Genomic DNA, 27,178 nt, shown 5'->3' with positions numbered 1-27,178 from the left:
AATTGCACCAATTTTACTTTATGGTGCAGAAATATGGGGTTTTACTTATCGTGCAAACACTGAAAAAATGCACAGCTATTATTTCAAAAGATACCTTCGTGTTAGCAAAAATGTACCGTCAAATATTGTACTCGGTGAAACGGGTAGAGGCCACCTTTGTGTGCAGTATTTCACCCGTTGTATAAAATACTGGTGTAGACTCCTGAATATGGAAAGTTATCGCATCCCAAAGGCATGCTGTGAACTGCTAAAAGATATTTAAACAGAGATGTAAAGATATAGATTTCCAGAACTGGTATGCAAAAATCACTTCTTCGTCATTCTTAAATCATTACTCATCATATAAATCTGTACGTGAACCTGAAAAATATATATCAGAGTTTTGTTACGAAAAAGTTCTTTTACGTGTTTTATTTAAATTCAGATGCATGAGTCATAAACTTAAAATTCAACACCGTCGCTATAATAGGATAAACTCTGATTCCATTAAATGTGATAAATGCAACTGTAATTTAATACAAGATGAGTATCATTTCTTGCTCGTATGTCCATTTTACTCACAACAACGTTCTATGTACATTCCTGATTTTAATATTATATCCCCAACCAGATCAAAGTTTACTCAGTTGCTTGCAACAAAGAACGTAAAACTACTGAAAAATATTGCAATTTACCTGAAACTATGTCTACCCGTATAAACTTGTCCACCTGTCCATGTGCTATATTATACTCATTTAATTGTACTCTTGGTCATGTGGCCATAAATACCGAATAAAGCTCTTCCTTCCTTCCTATTTGGTTGAAATCCTGTTTATATTGGCTGGATTCTAGAAGGTAACTCTACAATGGTGTTATGCAGTCATAACCTGTGTCATGAATTTAAATCAAACTATCTTTTCGTTTATGACAGGACTTCAAATCATTTAACTTAATACAGTTTCAGTGATCTTGCCAGTTTCCCACTCCCGTGCTACTCAAGATGTTCGTCGGAGACCCCCTACTGGGAGGAGGGATTTTACCCGGTACATGTCACTCCTGTAACCTCCTGCTCCTGTAAGGTACAATATGTCTGGTGGCCGAGGACGTTTGATGAGGTAAAACGATGCAAGCTTGAAAGTACAGCTTAAGGAGCAGCTCTTGCCGACAGCGAGAAGTGATTCGAAAATAACAATCAGGCTTCAAACAGATGATGTTGGCTGGCAATAGCGAAATCCACAAAATAACAAAGTCAAAAACTGTGTACACAATCAGGCGTAGATCAGACTTTGATCGCATACTAGGTGTAGGTTGGGACTATCGGATTCTCAACGAAGCCGGTGACAACGTGACAACAGTCGCAAACTGGGTGGTTTTACTAGAAAACACCAAAAACCCATAGAGGATTACATATTGTTTCCACATCACGTGGAACCAAATTTCATAACCAAACCACAAGTCATGGTGTTTACATTTGTAAAAGTTGCTGGGAAGAAAGGCATCTTCCAGAATCTCCTGAATGATGATGTGTTATAAACTAGAGACAGCTCTGCAGTTGTTTGTAAAGTACCGGCATCTGTGATATGGGTCTGTTTTAAGCATGCGTTTCATGCTGTGTTCATACTGAGGCCAGAGTTTGGCAACTGTCTTGAGATAACATTATTGGCTCTGTCCTGAGGAGATTTTATTCACAGATGACATGCCTTGTTTGGAAAGGTGTTTCCTCCGTTTTATATGAAAGTTGTTTATACTGTTTTCTCTTGGGATACAAATGTCAGAATGGTGGTTATATCTAAGTTAACACTGTTTCGAATTCTTCTTACAGAGAAATTTTGGTCAAAGTCTTTGACCATGGATACTGTCAAAGAGTTCAAAATAGTTCTTGAAGATAAGCTTGGTTTAATCTTCAGAGCTTCTGGCAAAGATTTAAACAGCTTACGGAATGAATTGTTTAGATTAAGGGAAGATGGACTTTCTGCCAGAGTAAAAGGTGGTTCTCAGTTTCAGAGGTATATGGAAAAATTGTTATCATCAAAGTATTCCTGGTTTGTTGTGATAGAAAAACACCTGTCTTTACAGAATGTTGAAAACCTGAAGTCTGCTATGCAGAAAATTAAAATCAGTTAAAGACTGTTTAGGAAAACTTTGTTGATTATGTTAAGAAAAGGGACAAAGATGAATTGATCCTTAAAAATAAATTGGAAACCATCGAGAAGAAACTAGAACACTGTCAATCAGTTATTGCTAAGTATCATTCAACAAAAAAGAGGAAAACTCTGACAGACTGTTCTAATTCGTACAACAGAAAGAAGCGGAAATGTGACAAAGATATCATAAAATCAGGAATCGGTGATTTACAGGTTCAGGGATGTAGGATTGTAGCTGTTACTGTAGAAAGTAATTCATACCCTCGATCATACCCTCGGCACACATTAATATACATCTTGGGCACCTTCAAAATATTTCAGAGAGCGTACCATGAGTTGTCGGTGCTCTTCCCAACCCTGCCCCGTAGTTACACTGTCACAGATGTGATTTCTAAGATGAACTCCGCTTACAATATCACGGTCACCCCTGACGGAAGGGTGTGCAGCAGTCACTTAGAGAAACATCAAAGCGTGTCTTAGCTCTGAATTTGTCCAACTACCCAACTCTGTTGCCCGAAAACACGGTGAAAATGAAAGTTTCAGGGGATGGAACAAGAGTAGGAAAGCGTATATATTTTGCCTTCAATTTTGTGAGCGAGGGGTTCTCAAACCATACTACTTATCCTTTGAGCATTTCTAGTATAAAGGAAAACTACACCAAAATCAAAGCTACGTTACTTAGTCGATCTTATAGCAGTAATACATGAACTGCATGCCAGTACATTAGATGTTGAGGGGCGAAATATTTTTGGGAGCAGATTATGTTTCTATTGACAGCTGTGGGAATCTCGTCGATTGCAGCTGCTATGCATGTTTGTGTGTATTGTAGATGCAACAAGAAGGATATGATGGACTTTAAACAAAGCTGGTCTTTGCAGGATGAAACCTGCGGAGCACGACTTGAGTATGCAACTTCTACAAGTAATGGACGCAAGGAAAAGCAAAAACGTTACACAGTAACTAACCCACCTTTGTTCCCGTGCATTCCACCATCTTATGTAGCAATAGAACAGTAACAAGTCACAGATAAGCTTTTTAATCTCTTGATTGCAGAACTTAGAACGCTTGACAATATTGCACAGCATAACACCTTTAATTGCCTAGACTAAACAGAGTTGAAGCATATTGCCCGGTTAGAACATGTATTGCAGCAGTGCGGGATTCCATTTGAACTTACCGTTAAGGGAGACTCAAAACGACGTGAATTCAGAGACTTGCAAGGTCCAGAGAAACTCACATTACTTGACAAGTTCCAAGCGCATATATTGTTGGATGATACTGATCGTGCATCTCAAACACAGAGTGTTTGTGACGGGTTTAGGGACCTCGACAAAATGTTGAGAAGCCAGTCACCTTCGCCGGATGAGATTGCTGACAAGGCTCAGAAATGGTGTCAGGACTTTGTCGAAGTATACCAGTGTCGAGATATAACACCGTATATTCACAGCCTTAGATACCATGTTTCCGAACTAGTAAAACTTCATGGCAATATTATCAAGTTTACCCAGCGGGCCTTGGAAAAGTTCAGTGACGTTGGCACAAAGCACTTCTTTCACAGGAACAAATCATAAAGGATTACGGTCATGGCAACAGGTGATGCAGAATAGAGTTGTTCAGCTAGATAATCAGCAGAGAACGAAACGAACGTACAAAAATCGACTCTAATGATAATATTGACCGAACCAGACTTGTTAATAAACTCTCATCGTGAATGTTGTGTTAAAAGGTCATATTATCATAACGTAAAAGTAATTCACGTCAAGTTTTTCAAGTGCCTTACGTGGAGGCCGAGAATGACATTTGCTTTGCGTTGACATCGATTGTCATTAAACATTTTTTTTGTAAAACGTGGAGTCATTCTTTTATATGTTCCAAAGCATGGATGATTTATCATGGGGTAATTCTTTCACTCAACACCGGTACCAAAACATTATTTTCACATGACAAATTACGTAGTTTTTGTTAAAAAAGCCATTTGCACCAGCAAAACATAATACCCATCCCACTTTATCAGGGAATCATTTTCTCTTTGTGTTTATGATTGTCTGCATTAAAAAGCGTTTTGCATGATGTTATGTGACAAGCGGTAATGACTATGAGTGCATTGGAAAGTTATGGGAAAGCTTGACAGGCCTGATTTCAAAGTCCTAATTACGTACAAAAAACATCTACTAAAAATTCTTAAGCAGTTTCCAAGTGTACCAGACATATCAACACTTATGTTGTTGAATGTGATAAGTAATTGACTGAAGGATTGAGATTATTTCTTAATGATATTCATGAAAATCGGGCAAATTTTCAATAGGGATATCATATGCGACCTTCGTAAATTCCGGGGAGATAACTCTTTCACAAAGCCTTCATTGCGCCATATGGTTAAAGTGTTGTTATCATAACATTTTACAATCATACAGAGAGAACAAATACCCATCGCCTAGTCATCCTTCAAGATAGCTCACGCATTGAGTGTAAGGCATTCCTTAGCGTCATGTGCAGATCGCGGTCCCAGTGAAGGGAAGTTATCTACTTACATACTTCCCTCCACTGACATATCAACTACAACAAGACCAGGGACAAACATACTGGTAGCTCAGTCTGGAAGTACTGGGAAAAGCCAGTAGTCCAGTATTGCAGTACCAAACTTCAGTGCAGGCTAGTTGTACCCGGTTTACAAACTGGCCAGGCTGACAGTGCTCTGTTTCCCAATCTTGCATACCCAGGTTCAGAAAAGAGGATCGGGGCATTTCAAGCTATTTCTGTACTTTGGAATACCCACACGGAAACAGAGATATATCTGTAACAGTTTCATAGTATTTACAACATCTTGTCAACTGGCTTTGAAACAGCCATGTTAGCTGTTCAGACCGACATGTTTGGAGCCCTCCTGTTGGTCATTGCTTCCTCCGTGCTCCCATGTCAGGGTGTGAGTGACAGGTGAGTTGTTTCTTGCCACAAGTTCAGCCATATCGGTCTTGACTGATATCATGAGCATGCCCACGCTATGTCTCTTTGTACGTGATGACACAAACATCCAACCAAACGGTAAAACGCCACCAAAATAAGTTCACAAACCAGTTTCATTCACTTAATAATGCGATACCTGATACCTGATTACTCGAGGAAGAATCAGATGTGAGCGATATATCAGATTACAAAAGTTTTTTTATATTTTGTCATGACAAACTCGTGCATTTTCTATTACGTGCAGTATTTATGTATATCCAGCCTTTCTAATGTTGTCATGTGCCAAAGGAATGAGTGAGAATGGTTTTACGGCACTTTTAGCAATATTCAAGCAACGTCATCGCGGTTGACACCAGAAATTGGCTTCACACATTGTGCCCATGAGGGAAATCAAACCCGTGTTTCCGACTTAAAAAGCGAACGCTTTAACCCCTGGGCTACCCCATCACCCTTATTTTTACCTATGAAACACCTAAGGTGAAACAACACTGACAGGACTCTGACAGTGAACTCTCAATAAGGGTATAAGGTGTCCGGGATGATATCCTGGTCACTGACATCCTGTATAAGGTGTCCAGGATGGCAGTCAGTTCCCTAGACCAGTCGGGGATAAGATGGCCGAGATGGCAGTGTGTCCCTGAGACCTGTAGGGTCAAAGGTGGCCAGGTTGGGAGTCTGACCCCGCGACCGGGTGTAAGGTGTCCCGGATGGCAGTCTGTCACTGAAACCGTGTATAAAATGTCCGAGATGGCAGTCTGTCACTGACACCGGATATATGGTGTCCAGGATGGCAGTCTGTCAGTGACACCGGGTATAAGATGTCCAGGATGGCAGGCTGTCAGTGACACCGCGTATAAGCTGTCCAGGATGGCAGGCTGTCCAAGACACTGGGAATAAGGTATCAGGGATAGCAGCCTGTCACTGAGACCGGGTATAAGGTGTCCAAGATGGCAATGTGTCATTGACACCGGGTATAAAGTGTCCAGGACTGCAGTCTGTCACTGACGTCGGGTATAAGGTGTCCAGGATGGCAGGCTGGACACTGGAGTGATTCTACAAAAATGGACATTTCGTTTGAGCTATACCAATAACAGAGTTTATAACTTTTGAGTATTATTGAGCATAATGATACATGGTTACAAGTCATCGAGCGTATTTTAGCGATATCGGTGTCCTTTTTCTTCTGTATATATTTGTAATTCCGAAGTTTATTTGCCATGTCAACTACCATAAACCACACGATTTGAAATTCAGCCAGCAAAAGTGGAGGTTGTCAACAGATCCGCCAGTCCCATCTCTTCTGTCTCTACCCTCCGTACATCCGGCGTCCGGAACGTCTTAAGCAGTCGTCAGCTCTACATATCACGATAAGACTCTCTGACGATACATGGCAGTCCTTGCTAGTGCAGGGCTTTTTCCTTGCAAGTGCAGACCTTTCCTATAAAGCTAATCTTCACCACTACAGTCAATGTTTCATTCTATTTCAGACAAGTTTGATAATTCTTTTTTCCCTTTACTTTATTATGCATAATGTGACAAATATGATTAGTTCATGATGTGAAAAAGAAAAAAAAAGCACTATTTTGCAAAGACAGAGTTGCATCACCTTGGCAAACCAGAAACCGATATTCATGGGTCTGAATTCTGGTTGTGCCCCACTTGCTTTATGGTTTCATGAAAGTAATAAACGCTGGAAACGAACATGACCGCTATGAACCCTCCTATCGCGTTAGACTGACATGCCCCCGTGAGATAACTGGTGTTAAAGCCATTTCAGTCGGACTGTTTGCACTTAATGCATATGGGAAATACCGAGAGAGAGAGAGAGAGAGAGAGAGAGAGAGAGAGAGAGAGAGAGAGAGAGAGAGAGAGAGAGAGAGAGAGAGAGAGAGAGAGAGAGAGAGAGAGAGAGAGAGAGAGCACATATACATACACCACCACCGTGTATTCATGTTGTCTCTGTTACCAGGAATTATATCCTGACGATGCCCAGATATATGGAGGTGGAAAAACCACAGAAGATCTGCCTGACACTGTACAACATGACACCTGTAGATGTGTACTACACATTACAATCCGGCAACAAGAGATACTTCATCCAGACACAGAAGTACAGGAAAGGTCAGAGATTTCCACTGAGTCTCCCTATATGATACTGCAATGTAATCTAACAGATAGCTCAAAGGTTACCCTGTACTTAAAGTCATAGGCTTACTCCCATATAGCCACAGTACCGTCAACCAATCCTCTGATTGTCACCACTCGATCCACATTCTGACGGACTCCCCAGCCGCTGAACTGCTCAAATCTGCCAGCGACGAGTCTAATGGTATCACGTGACAATATTCATCGATAGCTGCCCTACTGTATCAGTTTAACAGTGTACGTCCACCTGTCCGAGTTGTGACGGGTGATGCGGCTGCATGGAATGTGGATCAGATGGTCGAGGCTCCAAACATCTCAGTCTCATCCGATTATGATCTAGGGGTGGTTAACACAATTCCTATGCAGATAAGTTTCCGAAAGTGACCCGTATCACCTTTAATGTCTTCCACATAATTCTGACATTTATAAAATTGCAATGATGTTCTAAAGCACCATTAACACAAATTTCTCTTTGCATGACACAGGCAAAGGCGGGTGTATCGACGTTACAATACCTGCCTACGCAGCTCAAACTCGCAACAGGCTGTCGATGAGTATTGTCGAGCCTACAGGAACGTTTTTAGATAGGGACTACGACTTCGAAGCGAGGTCTCCCCTACGAGTCATCCATGTACATTCGGACAAACCAGTATACAAGCCTGGCCAGTTAGGTAAGAAGTACCCGGGTGAGCGAGGTTCAGTTGTACTGATGAAATCACCCTGCGTAGATACGCTTATGCTGTCTCTGTTACCAGGAATTACATCCTGACGTCTTCCAACAGTGCGTCAGTGTCGTTAGCCTTTAAAAGGAATGTTTTCTGAACTACATTAAAGCTATCTTTCAGGTAGGTGCCATTCTGGGGAATGAACAGAACAAGATAAACATTTTATTTTAGTCAAAAACCATTGGCCAAACGAATCTCTACTACCAAAGCGTTGACTGTTTACTTTGAAAACATTGAATGAGGTTAAAAACTTTCCTTCTTGAAGTGGTTGATTTGCAGTGGTTCACTCTTGTATATTGAAATTCTATAATAATCTCAAAAACAGCCATACGTGAACTTGGAAACATGTTTACCACTTGTATACACTCTGAGCGACTTAATGCAAGGACAGTGTCCCCGGCATGCACGAAAGCATTCAACAGAGTGATGTTTTGGGACAATATAATATTATAAAGGGCGTATGTTTGTTGGCATGGTTTCCTCACGAATGAACTGGCTTGGAATAGTATCTGTACCTAAAATTACGTTGTGGGAGACGACCGCAGACATACTGGACCTTACGGCAGAGATAATCTGTCCTGTTCCCAGATAAAATGGTTACTGTATCAGATGGAATGGTTCAGGACCCATTTGCACAAAACGATCTTAGCGTAACAACTATCTTAAGCCGATGTTGAAGAATGGGAGTTACAATCATTGTAGCGCTAAGATCGCTTTGTGCAAGTGGGCCCTGATCCTTATCAGAGGGATATAATTGCGAATGTATATAGTTTTAACTTAAATACCGACTTGGCTGTAACCCTGTCATAACTGTGTAGAGCGATGTTCGTGATGTCAGTCATTATACTGTCTGGTCCACACTCGAGCGTTTACTGTCCATTGTCATATAGTTGGAATATTGCTGAGTGTTTCGTTGAACAAAAGCATATATAAACGACCTTGCTATGTCTTTTGCAGTGCGATTTCGGATCATGACAGTCGACAATGATTTGATGCCTGTCTTGGACAAGGTAGGTGTCCTAGCTACACACACTACCGCACGCGTGATGGCTAGTTAGTATCAAGTCTCGAGGGTTCAGACTCCTAACTTTTTAGTTCACGTAGAATTCACATATATATTCATCTCTACAGGTTATCCACTACCTGGTCTAATATCAGTTCCATGTGATTTGCAGATTTCATTAGCACGCATAATAACACCCACTGACGTCATCATGAAACAATGGCGAGATATTGACAACGACAAGGGTATGTTCATTAAGGGGACCTGCAAACGTTAGGTCTTCTGATTATGGCCTTACATATGTCTGCCGTTCATAACACTACTAACATGGAATGTCACAACTGCACTACGTCAGACATTTGCCGTGTATATACTTCGATAGTGTTAATGTGTAACTGATTTCCTGTCAATCTAACATTTTATCGATGCTTTGTGATGATTATATGTAAAAATCAATGTAGATGCAACGTTAATTCCTTAACGAAACTGTTTGTATTTGTTTGAAGTTTGGCAAAGACATGAAATGTTTGTAAATGTGTCGCCTGTCCCCTTAGGGATGGTGACCCTGGAGTTTCAGCTGGCGACAGAACCACTGCTGGGAGACTGGGCTATTCTGGTGGAGACGGGCTTGTTGCAGAGGAGAAGCCAGTTTAAAGTAGCAGAATACGGTAATTCCTAATTGTTAATCCGCGAATATTCAGTCAGCTGTAGATACCGAAGGATTTCAAGTGAGTTGGTTTAGGTTTTGGCAGTATTCCAGTAGTATCACGGCGGGGGACCCCAGAGTTGGGCTTTACACATTGTGCCCATGTGGGGCATCGAACCCGGTCTTCGACGTGACAAGCGAACGCTTTAACCATTAGGCTATCCCCATCGCCCACCTAGGACAAACCGATGGTACTGCTGCTGATCCATGTCTAACGTAACCCTCGTCAATAACAGTAAACACTGCACCCAGTCAACATCCAATCTCCATGGGAGTAATCTAGTGGTTAAAGTGATCGTTCGTGACGCCGAAGAACTAGGCTCGAGTCTCCACATGGGCACAAAGTGTAAAGCCCATTTCTGTTCTTGCAGTGAAATTGCTAAGAGCGGCGTAAACCCCATTCTCTCACTCCTCTTGAATCGTGTGTTCATTCTGACAGTGTTACCCAAGTTTGTGATGACCCTGTCCCCACCAAGTCTGGTTGACGACAAGACTGAGACCATAAAGGGTGAAGTGTGTTGCAAGTGAGTCTGACATTCATATTGCACCGTGAAACACATAAACATTATCCATCTGTACCACCCATTATCATCCTATATAAAAATAATATAAACATTGTTGCACAAAGATAAAAGAAATACCTTGGTATAAATGGCAGACTGGGTCATGGTTACATCTCTCTGTGGTAGAAGTCTTGCGATGTGACGGAATTATCACATATACCAGTTTATGTCGGTGTCTGCTGGTTTCAGGTACACATATGGTCAGCCCGTGAAGGGCAAGGTCATGGTGGAAACGTGCGTTACGGAGCTCTATCAGACGTACGAGACAAGCACAAGGCCATGTGTCGTCATACATGGAGAGGTGAGCGTCTACTTCATTTTCCATTACCTATTTTAGTGTCCTGAGAAGAAGAAATATCCAGAAAATTGGAGAAATGCAATTTCACTTGGACATCGTGGAAACTTTGTCTACGACTTGCCTGACGATCGGTGAATTAAACATATTTACGCGCTCTCTTTAACGAGGGTACATTCTCAATGAACCGTATTGTTTGCTCAAACGTTATCCATACTTCGCACTTCAACGAAATTGAGACGTAGTCTGCTTGTGGCGTTGGAGCATGTAATCAACTAATGAGAAAAAAGAAAGAAGCGACTGTGTGTTAGTGAGAAATAGAAACGCCTGGCCACTGGAGCTGTGTCCACCACAGTGTGTGTTAGTGAGAAATAGAAACGCCTGGCCACTGGAGCTGTGTCCACCACAGTGTGTGTTCGGACACTTGAACTAGAGTGAAAACACAGTACGATAGAAGTAGATTTGTTAAGTCCTCTTGAACACCACATATGAAATCACATAGAATATTGCACTGTAATTTAATTGATAACGATTCCCCTTTTCAGATGACTGGTTGCTTTTCCTATTCATTTGATGCCGCCGTTCTAAGACCGCATTACCAGGATCGCTACAATTATCTCAAGATCAGCACTTTCGCCGCTGTTTTAGAAGAAGCCACAGGTAACCAGAGCCGACTCTACAGCAGACAGTCATGCTCACAAGTGTTCACAACAGCTGCATTATGACTGCTTTCTCTTTTAACGAATGTCTTTTGTTTGAGCAGACTGAACCAATTAGGATGCCATATTAAGCATTAACAAGAACATCACATTGTTCATGGCTTAAAGACCCGTGAAGGTCCCTGGCTAGAATAGGCCTTCAGCAACCCATGCTGACACATGTCATCGGTTCCCTATTGCGCAGATTGATGCTCATATTGTTGGTCACTGGATTGCTGAGTGCGTAAAACTAAACTAACTCACTCACTCACTCACTCATGGCTTAAAGCAGTACGAGCGTCCATTGCCCCTTTAGGAGCTGGGAGTCAAGTGTGTCGGTAAAATGGTATTATGTGGATCTAGGCTCATAGTCGTAGCCTCTGATCCACTCCCGTATTCTGCCTGTATCACTCCTGCTTGAGGAACAACTCATATTTCCTACTGAAAGAGGAATATTTTAGTCATTTGAGTCCCTGTTTCTGTTAGTCATTTGCGCCCCCGTTTCTCATCCTTTGAGCTCTTTTTTTCATGAACGAAGAGGATGGTTATCGTCCAGGACAGAACCGAGCTTTCTTAATCACGTCAGTTTTCTTGATGGTGTTGTTGACTGGGCAGACGTCCCATCGTTGTCTTGTTTAAGGATACATCCCTGAGGCGTACATCCCTGTGACACAAACTGACTTCAGAATCACCTATACTCTCTTTCCTGCACGCACTGATCTTAATATGTAAAACTCAGTAGGTACCGTATATGGCTTCAGTTTAACTGGTTTGTGTGTTTGTTTCACTAGGCCTGATTGTGAACCAGACAAAAGAAGGGCCAACCATCACTACATTTACCATACAAGCTGACGTCAGTTCCTACACAAGGAAGTTCTTCAAGCCCCAGCTGCCATTCGAATACAGGGTAATATATACTGCATCCGCACAACTAGTCATTTTCGACATGTTCCCTATTATTATTTTCATCTCTGAATGAAGGCTGTATAATATTGATTTCCCTGCAGTGAACCTCGTCATTCCGGACGTTCTATGTTAATGAGGATGAAATAGATTATTGAAAATCAATCAAAACACAACACAATCTGATTACTGTTACCCTGGATACACAAGCTGCCTGTGGTCCGATAGAAGGTTAATAGATAAAAAAATTATCCCACCGGGTACCAGGGCTCACCTGCACAAAGCGATCTTAGCGCTACGACTACCTTACATCCATGTTAGAGTATGGGACTTACGGCTATCGTAGGACTAAGGTCGCTTGGTGCAGGTTGGCCCGGGTAGAATTAGAGGCAATGTTTGAACACATTTACTTGCCTAAGGTGAGACCACCTGTACTTCATATGTGCTTCGTTGTGGGGTACGACTGAAGCCCTGTAAACTGTCGCGAGTGAAGTCAAACACGGTCACTCATCCAAGGACTCTTCGTGCCAAACGCTGCTTAACCTGAATTAGTTAAGCTCAATGAAGAAGATCACACATTTGTTTTGTGCATTTTGCTAAACTCGACATAAACTCAACTTATGTAAAGTTACATAGAACATAGATCTATTAGTAATCGTTTGCTAGAGAACTGAGGTTTGTTCCGAGGTCAAATTTGAAGTAAATAATGAATACATCAATTTCAGTGGATAATTACCGCAAACAGTATTCCCATGTATCACGCATCGCCTCGTCGCCCGGGCAACTATACTTGTGATCTGAGTAACCAGTTGAAATGAAGATTCACCTTAGTGGAGTGCTGACGTAGTCTAATGACGTTAATGTTGGCGTTGCAGGCCCTCATCACCAGTTCTGGTACCCCGGCTGCAGGACATATCATGACACTGACTTGTGCGGAGATTGGATTTCATAAGAAGATAGTCGCGGACAAAAATGGCTTTGTTTCATATTTCTTTACTCGAGTTGGCACAGAGAAACCGAAGATAAAATTTGTGGTTTGTTTACTGTTCAAGATCTCATGCTACGAAGCGATATATCTTCACATCTCTACAATTGCCCATCCCATGCGAAATCACTAGCGCTTCCTGCAGCACAGAGACCAGTGAAGATCTGGGTTAGAATCCTAGTCTTCAGTAACCGATGCTTGTCTTAAAAAACGACTAACGGCATCGAATTGTTAGGCTCAATGACGTTGCTGAATGATGCCATCGTATCCCAACTGCGTAGATGCATGCTCATGCTGTTGATCACTGGATCATTTGGTGCAGGCTGAACTATTAACAGACCGCAGCCATACAGCTGAAATATTGCTTAGTGCGGCATAAAACTAAACTCACTCAATCTGGAGTCATATTAAAGACTGCTTTTGAAAATGAAACGTGCAATACGGTTACGGAGAGGTAAGCCAGTAGTTCCTGGAAACCAGCTATGAATCCCGTATTGACGTATTCAAAATTTGGCTCTATTATACGTCGTGCACGTTCTTGAGTTATCTACCCATTCATCTTCCAGCTAACACAGGCTGACGCTACAACGAGAAACCCTGTCTCGTTTGAGGCAACTCAATGGTTTTCCCCAAGTGACAGTTACATCGAAATTCAACCAATCAGCAAGACTATCTCGCCGGGTCTTCAACCAATCGTATTGTTTTTCACGAATCCACCGAAAACAGCTTTCCGGGTCGTTACCCAGGTAACTATTGTTCGGTTTGTTGATGATGATTTAGGGACCGTTGATATGAATTTTGTATGGAGAAGCAAGTACAACGTGAGTGACCCTTCTCCCTCCCATATTTGTAAGCATGATTTTGTAATATTTTTATGTGCAAAATTTTTAAAAAATAGTACCGCCACAGTAAAATTTGGGTGCCCTTCCCTCCATCTCCCGTCTCTTCAAAATCATCACAACCCCTCTAGCCATAAATTTTGAACGGTCCAAGAGGAGACTCACGCTGAGGATGTCATTTCTACTTCAATTTCTCCACTCCAGCTGATGAGTAGAGGTCGCATAATGCATCACAGCCAGGACATGTACAGAGTGAGGAACCAATCTGATGGAACTTACAGGAGAACCCAGTCTTGGTGCCGGAATCTGAAATACTGTAAGGAATTCCAATACATTTAAATATTATGCAGGAATAGTATAGCCTTTGGTGAAAGACACTGTACAAGAAGGTGAGCACCTTGATATACAGCATATTATCATTACACACAGCTGTTATGACGATAATGACTCTGCCAGGAATAGACATTCTTAAGACACTCGGGCGTTCTACCAAACGCAGCGTGCTCAGGTATCAGATCTGGGTATTTAAATCAGCATCCTTGAAATGGCTGTCTGTCCCACGAGCACATGGCAGGAAGAACAGGGCGTCGTTACCGTTATTGAAAGAACCCAAACAAACACATGATTAATGTTAAAAGGTTTGGGCAACCGCCCAATGCTCTCTAACTACGTAGGTTTGCAACCTAAGGGGCTTACACTAAAGACCTGAAGAAGGATGTCGGAGAACTGTATTAATCTGCATGCACTCTACAAAGTTATCAAAGTTATCGGGCTGAGAGCCGGGCTAGTTACGTACACACCGATATGAACCTACTGTGACAAAATGTGGTCAGCTCAGTGCAATGAAAGGCCCTCCACGATGGGGACATCTGTCTAATAGAGCTGCTTGACTGGAACAGTAATGGAATAACGCCATACTGAAAGCCGATTGTTTCAGATCACCACCACTATTTCTTACAGGGTATGACATGGTATGGTATGGGGCACCCGGGTAGAAAATTTGAACCCGTCCAAACTTGACACTACGCAACCTGTACTGTCCGGGTTACACAATCCAAGTGTAACTGTACATGCTCTTCAATGGTTTGACATGTTGCGATAGTATGTGCTTGATGTTCTGGTTGATGTGCGATATTCTTACCTCACATTACAATTAACCTGAGGTGAAGCCCTCTTTTGTTCAAAGGTTCATCTGACAAACAATTTGTCCCCGATGTCCCCAGCGTCACAATTAACTTGAACATGTCCTGCTCCATGGCCCCAGAGGCAACGTTGTTGGTCTACTGGATCCGTCCTGATGGTGAAGTTGTAGCCGACACCGAGTCCTTCAAGGTGGAGCAGTGCTTCACCAATCCGGTAAGATCAGGTCCCCGGCCCATCCTAGCACTGTGACTATGGCAAGGTCTATGTTAAAGTATAGGGTTGCTATAGGATGGACCGAGGCGCAAGGGCATGGCCCCCGCCCTCTCTTCACAATTTAAGGCACATGTGACTTGTCCTTGAAGCCATATTAACTGTCCTCTAAGCTCGGATGTGAGTTCTGCACCACTGGTTAGCAGCTGTATCATGGCGATGCTTTAATGTACTTGTCAGGCACACTGTAGACTAACTGTATAGTCCGTGACCTAACGTGTTTAGTCCTGCAGATTCTGACCCAATTCTGACCCACCCAACATGGGGTTCATCTCAGGATGTTGTAACGGCTTCTGCTGAGATCGACTTTATGGAACTGGGTCCTATATTTCATAATGCCAGAATCCCCGTTGACACGTATGGTTTTAATGAGTTGTGAAGATCACAGTGATATTAACTGGTTGTTAAAAGAAGGTATATGACCTGTCTGTAGATGTGAGAACATGATGTGATGTGTATGTTTGCAGGTAAAGATGGCGTTCACTCCGTCCAAGGAGTACCCTGGCTACCCGACCCAGCTGTCACTGACAGCAGCCCCAGGCTCTCTCTGTATGGTGGGGGTCGTAGATCAGAGCGTCTACCTCCTCGGCGGAACGAACCAGATCACGCCAAAACAGGTGCGTGGAACGCATACCTGTCTATCATGTGTTTATTGTGTGACGTCGCACTGGGCAATAATCCAGCGGAGGTCCAGTGATCAAATACGATGTCGTGTGTCGGCCAAATCAGCAAGCCAGACAACCCCACCCCGTTACTGGCATCTTACGACAAGCATGGGTTACTGAAGATAATTGTAACGTGGATCTGCTCATGTATCAACGGTTATGAAATGAATCCCTGACCTGTATTTTGTGTATCAAGGGGAGCATCCGATGGTAGAACCAGAGTGAGTGAGTTTATTTGTACGCCGCACTAAGCAATATTTCAGCGATATTGCGGCGGTCTGTAAATAATCGAGCCTGGTCCAGAAAATCCAGTGATCGACAGCATAAGCATCTATCCGTGCAGCTGGGAACCGATAACATCTGTCAACGAAGTCAGTGAGCCTGACCACCCGATCCCGTTAGTTGCCTCTTATGGGCTACAGCCAGGTCTTAGCATTAAGTGTCCAAGGTAACTGTATACAACAGTTTGTATGTCACTCGTAATGTAACGAGATTTTACATATACCAATCATCTGACCTGTGGCGCGGCTGTACTTAATGTACGCTAGCATCCCAGGGAAAACGGTATATGTTGTTGGTAGTGCACCCCGAGAAGAACGGCTGAGGTTACTTTATACAGTATTTCTCAATGGACAGACCTACACTGAAAATAGCTTACCATCATGCTTAGCTGCTGGAAATGGGAATATTGATAATGTAAACTTGCAATGTGGTTGGAGATAGGTACACAAAATTCAATGTGAATATCAATTTGCACGAAAAGAAAATTAACAGAACGAATGACAAAATGTCGGCACTATACCCTTATCAGGCGAGGTAGTTCAGAATTTATCAAAACATGACTGATAACATTTTACGTGTAATGCAAGAAAATGGGTGTGCAAGATTATCATGAATGCTATTTGGAGCTGATATATCTCTCCTCAATATTTCAGTCACATTTAGTTTTACTGGGAAAGTGAAGCCCAAATATAAAGCGATATGGGCAGTAGGAATATACATATCGTGTCTACGGGTAAGGGACATAACTCATCACACCAGATAGCATCGCCTCATGATGTACCGTTTATATTCAACAGTTATTCTCTCCCCTGGACTACTACAACGCTATCAAGGAAGCACCAGCTGACAGCTACTCAACGCTTACCCGGTATTGCGAAGCATGGTTCAGAAAGCACGGAGTCGTCAACTCTGATGAACTCAGTAAGTTAATAATTTGTTTTCCTTTTCACTTAAACATATCTCATGTACGTTGATAAGCGAGGTTTCAACATATATTTCAATAAACCTTTCTTTCCTTCCAGAATTCAGTGTCCCTCACTACGCCTATCTCAGAAGCAGGTTCACGTACGTGTCTGATTACGTCGACTCCAGCGTGGCATTCAAGGTATGTGGCATTTTCCTTGGACTGAACGTCATAATGTATTGCAATGAACCCCTCCCTACTAATCCTCCCCTTCGTGATGGTCCAAGACTATGACACTGTGCTGTACACACGTAAAACTCAGTGGTAGCAGTCCTCAGTGTTTGAGAGTTGTATTAGTGATCTGGAACAGAATAGGAAGAGGATAGGAAAAGTAGATGTGGTAAACATACTTGTCTCATTCAAGCAACCTTATCGACAAACCCCGTGGATCAGTGAAACGTTCTTTCTAGTGTATAAAACGAAATTCCAATGCTTAAAACCCTTTCCCGAACTAAACATGCCTATTTTCAGGATCTTGACAAGTGTGCAAGCATATGTTATTATCAATTACCTGAATTCTATCTATGTAAAACTCGGTTTTGTACTATGTTCACAATGTTAAAAATTCATTTTATGAAACTGTGGTTCGTAAGTGATATCAACGAGTATCTGAGTACGTCAAAGCAGTGATTGATATTATGAGAACCGCCCCATGAAGTGCCGAACTGGTTCAGGACATTTGTCATTACCAAATAAACTGGGAAATAGAGGGTGTGTTACAACTTGAACCAGTGACACTGCCTGCAAACAGAATGATGTCAACATCTTCCTGCACATATGTTCTTATACTATATATAGTGTTTATTGCTTCTATTTCCACAGCTGTCGTCACTTCAAATATTTGGTACAATGGAACTTCGATCCAGACCTTGTAAAAAGCAATTCAGCTACAGCGTTTATCGTCATCGCAGATCGCTCGGTTCCGCTCTCAATGACTGGCAAGCAGATATGGTGGACGGCTCTGGGGCGTCCGTTGCCGAAGAAAGCAGTGAATCAGGTGACTCCCGTGCATGCATGCACTTGCCTCTGATTGAAAGGCATAATTGGCGAGTTCTTGGAACTTTGTGTACTTCTTTGCAAACAGGCACAAGTGATGATTCATTTGAAAATGGACGTTAATGGTTCGGGTCTATTTATTTTCTTCTTCAGAAAAAGCACCGGATCCGAAGAAGAAGACAGTAGCACTGAGACAGTACTTCCCCGAGACCTGGCTGTGGGACCTGGAGGTCATTGGGTAGGTAGCACTGAGAGAGTACTTCCCCGAGACCCGGCTGTGGGACCTGGTCATTGGGTAGGTAGCACTGAGAGAGTACTTCCCCGAGACCCGGTAGTGGGACCTGGAGATCATTGCGTAGATAGGACTGAGATAGTATTTCCCCGAGGCCTCAACGTGGGACCTGAAACTCGTTGGGTAGGTTGGACTGAGACAGTATTTCCCCGAGACCTGGCAGGGGGGCCAGCAGATTATTGGGTAGATAGGACTGAGACAGTATTTCCCCGAGACCCGGCTTTGGGACCTGGAGATCACTGCGTAGGTTGGACTGAGACAGTATTTTCCTGAAACCTGGCTGTGGGACCTGGAGATCATTGCGTAGATAGGACTGAGACAGTATTTCCCCGAGACCTGGTTGTGGGACTTGGAGCTTGTTGGGTAGGTTGGACTGAAACAGTGTGTCCCCGTGACCTGTCATCATATCTTCATATACATATCTCAATTTTAACCCTACTGTCGGGCAGGTGAATTTGAGAATCAGTTCGGTTTGACAATAACCTTTTGCCAATGGTCGGGCGGGCAGATATTTCGAACGCTGACTGAGCGGTGTTTGTGTGGTGCATGGATAACAAAAGTATTTGTCAAACATTATCATTTCGTACTTAATATTTACATCTATATTTTGATAACATTGGAAATCGTGAGTGTATGGACATATACTGTAACGCTTCTTGTCCAGTTGTTATGTGTAACGGCATATTTGTAACGTTAATAATCTGTTTACACATTTATAGCGACATATCATGGCATGTTGTCATGTAACGTGACGGTGTGCAGCGATATATTAATAACATCGTTATATAATAATGTGACTGTGTATAGCGACACATAGAAATCATCTTGTAACGTGATAATGTAAAGCAACATATTGATAACATCCTGTAACATGACTGTGTGTAGTGACACATTAATAACATCGTGTAACATGTCTGTGTATTTCGTCCCACTGATCACGTTGTTGTCCTGTCCAGTGTCTATGTATTGCGTCATACTGACATTGTTATCCTGACCAGTGACTCTGGAAAACTGGAACTGAATAAGACTCTTCCCGGGAGCATTACGGAGTGGGTCGGTAGCACTGTCTGTGCCAAGTCGGATGTCGGTGTGGGCGTGTCTGAGTCGGCGTCTGTGACAGCTTTTCAGCCGTTCTTCGTCTCCTTCACCCTTCCTTACGCTGCCGTGAGGGGAGAATACATCCCTCTCACCGTCACTGTCTTCAACTATCTCACAGAGTGCATTGAGGTGGGTTAAAACGTTGTTCTGGTCCAACCCTATACATATTCGTCTTGACATTCGAGACATTCTACTGTCACCATCCTCAGCTATCTCAAGGAGTGTCAAGATGAGTGGTTATAATGAGAGCCCTTAATACCCTAGTAGGAGTAGATACACATGTAAAGTATCCACGGAGATACATGGTTGTCATACACATGGGGGTAACTTCACCATCATTCGGGAGAAATTGCTGACTATGGTGTGAAACCTTCTTTCCCTTTTAGATAATAACATTTCTTGCTAAAATTATTTCAGAAATGTACTTTTGAGAGAGGCAATGCTGTATCTTGTAATATACTACCGTGCAACAGGTTTATCCAGATGAGGATCACGGATGTAGGTTTGTCGATTACTCCCCGTTGGCCATGGTCATTTCGTTAACCCTTCGCCCTCACATCAGCCTCCTTCCAGTGATGGTTTGATCTGAATCAGTTTATTGCCATTTCCACACGTCCTCATTGTGAACCTGGAGTTCGGGGATTTAATTCTAACTGAAAAGTGTTGACACCGTTTTGGGGACTTATATCCATCCACAATGTTTTCATACCGTAAACTGGACCGAATTTACTACACAGACACTACTAAAACAACTGTCCTAGGATCTCTAAACATAGTGACTGCCTTTTATGTCATTTCAGATTGAACTAAGACTGAACGATTCTAGTGAATTTGACCTCCTGAACCCTGAGCGAGTCACGTGGATGTGCATATGTGGAAACGAGGCAAAACGTCATGACTTTGTAATCGTACCGAAAAATATTGGCTACATCAATGTCACGGCACAGGTCATTACGATATACATACTCATTTAAAGTTCCATTGGTATAACTCTACCATCTCTCCCTTTCTCAATTAAATCCATAAGTAAATACATTCGATATCAGTAAAGTGAGACAATTATCATACATCATGCAATAAATTGAAATTTGTAATAAACTTTTCGCTGTATTTAGGCCAAGTCGATTCCCGGAGATTCGCAGTGTCCCAAGGTCACGGCTACAGGGGAGGCAATTGGAATCAAGGACGCCGTGGTCAGACAACTCCTCGTAGAAGTGAGTTCATATGTGTTACATATTTATGTGAGAAATTGACCTTTAAACAGACAGATCATGTGTATAGCTGATAGAAAAACTATGCATGCACCCTAATATCTCATGACAAACCTACAATATATTATGGAGACAGGATATTGCCTTATGTAATGTACCAACACATCCATTACAGCCGGAAGGCGACGAAAAAGAATACACCTACAGCACCATGGCATGTTCAGGTATGTTAGTACACGTGAATAGTACACCAACAGGCGCGTCAGCAGTACACCAACAGGCACGTCATTAGTACGCCAACGGGGACGTCAGTAGTACACCAACAGATACGTCAGTAGTACGCCAACAGGTACGTCAATAGTACACCAACAGGTACGCCAGTAGTACACAAACAGGTACGCCCGTAGTACACCAACAGGTACGCCAGTAGTACACCAACAGGTACGTCAATAGTACACCAACAGGTACGTCAGTAGTACACCAACAGGTACGTCAGTAGTACACCAACAGGTACGACGTGTTCAGGTAAGGTGATAGTACATAAACATATAACTTCAACAGTACACCAACAGGTAACTTCAATAGTGCATTGACTCCATGGCGTGTTCAGGCATAATTGTATTTTACCTATAGCAAAATGACGCTTTAACAGTACACCTATGGAATTGGTACCACCGTTAGAGTCCCCTTATACTAACATCTAGCCTCTGAAAGGAACATATTTTACAGAAAGACGACAGCTCCTAAATTATAATCATAAAATATGATCAAAGAGAGCCCAAGGGACTGTCTTCGTCCTCAAATGAAACTGTAGAAATGTAGTGCAAGATATTCTAGATATGTGTGAACTTTCTTGGATACATTTGTTTCAGGGTCTATATGGGAGACTTTGATAGTTGATTCAGGCCCCCACATTAGCATGTGAATATATACTAGCTGTGTTTAATTGCAACCCTTAGAACAAGATTAGAAATCAGTAAAATACCATTGACTACACCTCCTCCCCATTTCTCAGCACTTTCTCCTGCACTCTCCCTACTCTCTCGTTTATATCTTAAGTAGTAGATGCTTGTAACAGTGCACGAGTGAAGGTGATCGCATTGTCAGGATTGTGTTAAGTTATGGATGATGGATAATGTATGGATATCGCGAACATGGATAATGAATGGATATCGCGAACATGTATAATGTATGGATATCGCAAACATGGATAATGTATGGATATCGCGAACATGGATAATGTATGGATATCGCGAACATGGATAATGTAAGGATATCGCGAACATGGATAATGTATGGATATCGCGAACATGTATAATGTATGGAAATCGCGAACATGGATAATGTATGGATATCGCGAACAGCTCTAGTGACAAGAATCACTTTAGACGCTTCTTCGGGTACTTTCAACTTGCTGCTTCTGACACCTTGAAAAACCACGACTGATATGTCTATAATATTTTTGTTTTCAGAACCAGAAACCGAATTCTTCGACTCTATCGACTTTCCCCTCCCCGCCGACGAAGCAGTAGTCCCCGACTCCGGGAGAGGGGTAATCAGCGTGATAGGTGAGGGAGAGATACAGTATACCTGCTGGAGACAGTCTAATGAGACATGTGATGCACTACATTGTTGTATACTCTTTTTCTTTTATAGTACTTTAGGTATTCTGTCATGCCATGAGAGCAATACAAGACTCACAGATGAACTTTAATGATATGAAAGAATTGGGTGTTCTCTAAACTGTTTTGATTAGTAGTGTGTCAGAATCAACAGAAGTCAAACACATTCTAGTCACGATAATCCTAAGCCAAAGTGCACAAACTTGGGAGATGGAAATGTTATGTTGTTAGTGTCATGGTGGATTATCGGCCAAAACCGGGAATCCGAGGTCTGTTGGTGCTATTAAACTGTTTGTAAGATTGTCTATATTTTAATACTTTTTTATTTGTTTACTGGGTTGTATTACGCCTGTCACATGTATGTGGAAACCTACATCATAGACGACAGTTTACTTTGAAAAAATCATTAGGACGCCAGACATACACTATCTGTTACATAGTCCCTGGCATTCATCATATCCTCTTAGCCAAGCCAACTTGGTGACGAGTTTGTTTGGTCTGGTTTTACTGCAACACGTATCACCGCTTACAGTTATATATGATTTACGTGATCTACAAGAACCCAGTTTATTTATAGACAAGTTTCATGGTCAGGCTTTACTTTGGGTTTGGGAGGGTGCCTTACATCCAGGTGATCCAAGTTTTTTTCAGTTTGTTTCAGTTTAGTTTGGTTTTACTTTGACAAGTTGAGACTAGCTTCAGTAATATTGATCTCACATCCAGGTGACTTGATGGGGCCCAGCTTCAGCAACATCGGCGACCTCCTCCGGGTTCCCTACGGCTGCGGAGAACAGAACATGATCAACTTTGCCCCGAACGTGTTCATCATGAGATACCTGAAGGCCACCAATCAGCTGACAGAGGAGATATCGGCCACCATAGACAAGTATCTCGCAAGTGGTAAATACAAATGCTCCTCCTCAGTATCGGTAGATAGAGTCGAAAGCCACATGAAGCTCTCCACCGTTGTACTACTCTCTTATCAATAATGTGCTGACAACTTGCTTTTCATTTTGTAGGATACCAGCGGGAGTTGAACTACAGGCGAGCAGACGGATCCTTCAGCGCATTCGGCAACTCCGACAGTAGCGGCAGCACGTGGCTCACGGCCTTCGTCATCAAGTCTTTCACTGAGGCCCAGTCTTTCCTGGAGATCGACCAGAACGTCCTGACTAGGGCACGGGTAGGGTCAACATCACCATTTAGCGCAGTGGAAGTGTTGATTCATAGTGTTCTCACCCATGGGGAATAATGCGCTTATCTGTACCAAAATGCAAGTTTATATATATATATAAACCCAGCCCCTAAATTGCTGCAAATAAACAGTTTTGATAAATTAAATGATTTGCTTAGAGGTCTGAATGATAATTGTTTCACTAGCCCCTTTTGATGAACCAGTCCAGAAGTAGTGACATGTAGGTATCATATAGGCACGTACACGTTTTCTGGCGATTAAGATTATATTTTTACACTAGTTCAATAATTTCGATTATGTATGTTTCATATGGTAGTTTACTAGGTGAGTAACATTGTTGATGCCTCAAAACTTGTGTGTCTGTGGGTCCAGCAATGGCTGAAGGACAAGCAAACACGTGAGACGGGCTGCTTCACTGAGGTGGGACGCATCATACATTCATCCATGAGAGGAGGTGTTGACGGCGCCAACAGTGACGTGACGCTTACTGCATTTGTCATGGGTGCTCTCATCTCTGGAGGCACACCCAGAAATGTGAGTATTTGTGATGTCCTGACGCCCTCATCGTTTGTGTATGTAAATATTCGTCCTCGTAAACGTTCCCGTGAACACCCGGGTTAAAACTGATGTCTCCAGTAATCCACGCTTGTCGCAAGAGGCGACTAACGGGATCGGGTGGTCAGGTTCGATGTCTCCGTTGACATCGGATCCCCGTTGCGTAGATCGATGCTCATGCTGTTGATTGCTGGATTGTTTGGTCCGGACTCGATTACTTACAGATCGCCGCCTTACTAAACGCACTCACATCTCTGAAAACGTGATTGCTAGTTTTCGATTTCATGGAACTCGGAAAGACAACTTTACGAAACAAGAATTTAAGTATCAACTTAAAGTGAATCTGATGGTTTAGTTCTTCTGAGAACGTTGTCAAACAACCTGAAACAGCCACACTCAAGAACATTCATCGCTTTAACGAAGCTGTCCTCCAAATCCATGTGTCGCTTTGGGATTTCTGGTCCTATTCTTTCGATGAGTATGTCCTAAAGAAGGTCAAATGGAGAGAAACGAACTTTCTATCCAGTCTCATATTGCAATGTTAGCCAAACGACGTTAGCATCCGCATTGTTGGTGATGGTAAGAAATATCCCAGCATTGTCTTTAAAGCCTATAAAATGCGATATCACAGGACCCTGCGATTCTGAACGCCCTCAACTGCATCACCGCAAAACCCATCACCGACGTCTACACCATGGCCGCTGCTGCCTACGTCACTGCGCTCCAGGACGCAAACAGTCGCGTGCACGTCAACCTACAGAGAAACCTTCACAGCATGGCTGTCGTTAATGGTATGGGGCTCAAGTCTTGATTCAAGGCAATAACATGAAGACCTTTAGATAGCGTGACTTCTATTTATATCACCGACAAACATTAACCATCCATAAACCTATGAATCATTGTTACTCAGTAATTGTTCTACCATATATTCAAATTTGACTGTAATCTAATCTATAGGCATTGTTGAATTGAAGATTCCTTCGGGCACATGCAAGGTCCACGTCAAATATTTTTGAATCAGGTTCCTTGATGCACTGGGAGACGAGGAAGGACGCCAAAAGACGGCACAGCTACTACTACCGCGCTTCCGCGCTGAACGTAGAGACGACGGCCTACGCCCTGCTGGCCTACTTGGAGGAGGACGACCTGGAGTCCAGCCTGAAGATCGTCAAGTGGCTGCAGAAACAGAGGAACCCCCAGGGAGGATTTGCCTCCACTCAGGTCAGTGAGAGTGAGTGAGTGAGTGAGTTAGTGAGTTTAGTTTTACGCCTCACTCAGCAATATTCCAGCTATATGGCGACGGTCTGTAAATAATTGAGTCTGGACCAGACAATCTAGTGATCAACAACATGGGCATCGATCTGCGCAATTGGGAATCGATGACATGTGTCAACCAAGTCAGCGACCCTGACCAACCGATCCCGTTAGTCGCCTCTTACGACAAGCATCTTTAGACACACTATGTCTCACGATTCCAACATATGGCATGATAGATAATAGAGGGTGTGTGTTTTCCTTCCACATGATGCCCTCCACATCTGCGTTTAGGTGGGTCTGCTGGATGACGACAGAGCATGCAAGCAGATTACCAACACTGCTTGGAGTGTGTATTAGGACACCTGCTAATATGGGACAGCCCTCCATTTATACCTTACCGTAACCAAACTAGATAAGTTAAAACCATTCTGCTCCCTGAGTGAGCTTGCCAAGTTTGCAACCTTCCCAACGTATTCTCAGATGCCACTGATAAAACACTACAATGGATTACTTGGTTCTATGACCCTGCCGAACACTGAAACCATCAAGCATCAATACCCCTATACCTGTCAAGGAACCATGCATACAGAGAAGGAGGAAGACATTGCTGTATTGTATAGTTGCCTCTGATCTCGTTACACCAGGACACCGTTGTGGCGCTGGACGCACTGTCGAAGTTTGCGACATCAGTTAGATCTGGGGATAAACTCAAGTTGTCACTGACCGTGGAAGGGGAGAATGTTCACAGGACCTTCATGGTGTCACAGTCCAACAGCATGGTGATGCAGACACAGCCGCTGAAGGTGCCCAATGAAATCACGTTGAGTGGTACTGGCACCGGATGTGCTTTGTTCCAGGTAGGGAGTGGAGATATTTCATTAATATGAATGGACGAGGCCAAATCAAGAGAAAGGAATGAACAGCATAATATCGATAACGTTTTCAAGAATTCACGTCACACACACTGTCCCAAAGACAGTGAAAATTGTATAAATTATCACTAATGTATAATGTATAATTATCATTATTACTTTATCCTTCACGTACACATTTGAAATCCTTGTATATTTAAGGCTCCAAACTCCACATACTTCCAGTCCACCCACAATGTACTTATTGATACACGGTGTTTTGCACTATGTCTTTATCTCTGCCAGGCCACTGTTCGCTACAACACCTACGACCTCGACAAGGTGGACCAGCCCTTCACCCTGAACGTCACAGTGCAGCCTCCAGACCCAGTGAAACCTGACTGCCGTCGCAGGACAATCAACATATGCACAGCGTTAGTAGAGCCTTGTATTGGTGGTGATAGTGACACCAACGTTAAACGACACCAACATTGATATATCTTGACACTAGGGAGTGTTTGGTGCAGGAGGGAACGAGGGTTTCCACAGTAGCTGCACAACGTTAGTAGGGACTTGTGTTGGTTGTGATGGGGAGTGTTCAGTGGAGGGAAGGAGAGTTTTTACAGTATTTGCACAGTGTTAGTAGGGACTTGTGTTGGTTGTGATGGGGAGTGTTCAGTGGAGGGAAGGAGAGTTTTTACAGTATTTGCACAGTGTTAGTAGGGTCTTGTGTTGGTTGTGTCAGGGAGTGTTCGGTGGAGGGAAGGAGAATTTGTTTTACAGTATTTGCACCGTGTTGGTAGGGACTTGTGTTGGTTGTGATAGGGA

At 42.8% G+C, this 27,178-nt stretch overlaps 1 protein-coding gene across 1 annotated transcript in view; it reads left to right on the top strand.

Annotated features, from left to right (window-relative positions):
* The first annotated feature begins 4,669 nt into the window (after nt 1–4,669).
* The window catches only part of LOC137278576 (alpha-2-macroglobulin-like protein 1), a 33,556-nt gene continuing 11,047 nt past the window's right edge, over nt 4,670–27,178 (top strand). Inside the window, exons 1-31 of the mRNA XM_067811032.1 lie at nt 4,670–5,057; nt 7,057–7,208; nt 7,718–7,903; nt 8,915–8,967; nt 9,133–9,205; nt 9,515–9,628; nt 10,106–10,190; nt 10,419–10,530; nt 11,070–11,184; nt 12,014–12,129; nt 13,001–13,159; nt 13,677–13,856; nt 14,154–14,265; nt 15,136–15,305; nt 15,830–15,979; nt 17,107–17,230; nt 17,332–17,414; nt 18,096–18,279; nt 18,423–18,507; nt 19,560–19,788; nt 20,460–20,606; nt 20,775–20,873; nt 21,046–21,094; nt 22,343–22,438; nt 23,216–23,392; nt 23,512–23,675; nt 24,060–24,221; nt 24,874–25,033; nt 25,264–25,463; nt 26,144–26,356; nt 26,657–26,784. Coding sequence (XP_067667133.1) covers nt 4,972–5,057; nt 7,057–7,208; nt 7,718–7,903; nt 8,915–8,967; nt 9,133–9,205; nt 9,515–9,628; nt 10,106–10,190; nt 10,419–10,530; nt 11,070–11,184; nt 12,014–12,129; nt 13,001–13,159; nt 13,677–13,856; nt 14,154–14,265; nt 15,136–15,305; nt 15,830–15,979; nt 17,107–17,230; nt 17,332–17,414; nt 18,096–18,279; nt 18,423–18,507; nt 19,560–19,788; nt 20,460–20,606; nt 20,775–20,873; nt 21,046–21,094; nt 22,343–22,438; nt 23,216–23,392; nt 23,512–23,675; nt 24,060–24,221; nt 24,874–25,033; nt 25,264–25,463; nt 26,144–26,356; nt 26,657–26,784 — 4,163 coding nt within the window. The 5' untranslated portion in view covers nt 4,670–4,971. The remainder of the gene's footprint in view (nt 5,058–7,056; nt 7,209–7,717; nt 7,904–8,914; nt 8,968–9,132; nt 9,206–9,514; nt 9,629–10,105; nt 10,191–10,418; nt 10,531–11,069; nt 11,185–12,013; nt 12,130–13,000; nt 13,160–13,676; nt 13,857–14,153; nt 14,266–15,135; nt 15,306–15,829; nt 15,980–17,106; nt 17,231–17,331; nt 17,415–18,095; nt 18,280–18,422; nt 18,508–19,559; nt 19,789–20,459; nt 20,607–20,774; nt 20,874–21,045; nt 21,095–22,342; nt 22,439–23,215; nt 23,393–23,511; nt 23,676–24,059; nt 24,222–24,873; nt 25,034–25,263; nt 25,464–26,143; nt 26,357–26,656; nt 26,785–27,178) is intronic.

The sequence above is a fragment of the Haliotis asinina genome, chromosome 3 (assembly GCF_037392515.1).
Source record: "Haliotis asinina isolate JCU_RB_2024 chromosome 3, JCU_Hal_asi_v2, whole genome shotgun sequence".
Lineage (NCBI taxonomy): Eukaryota > Metazoa > Mollusca > Gastropoda > Lepetellida > Haliotidae > Haliotis > Haliotis asinina.
The sequence above is the reverse complement of the archived record's forward strand: the minus strand, read 5'-3'. Positions and strand labels throughout refer to the sequence as shown.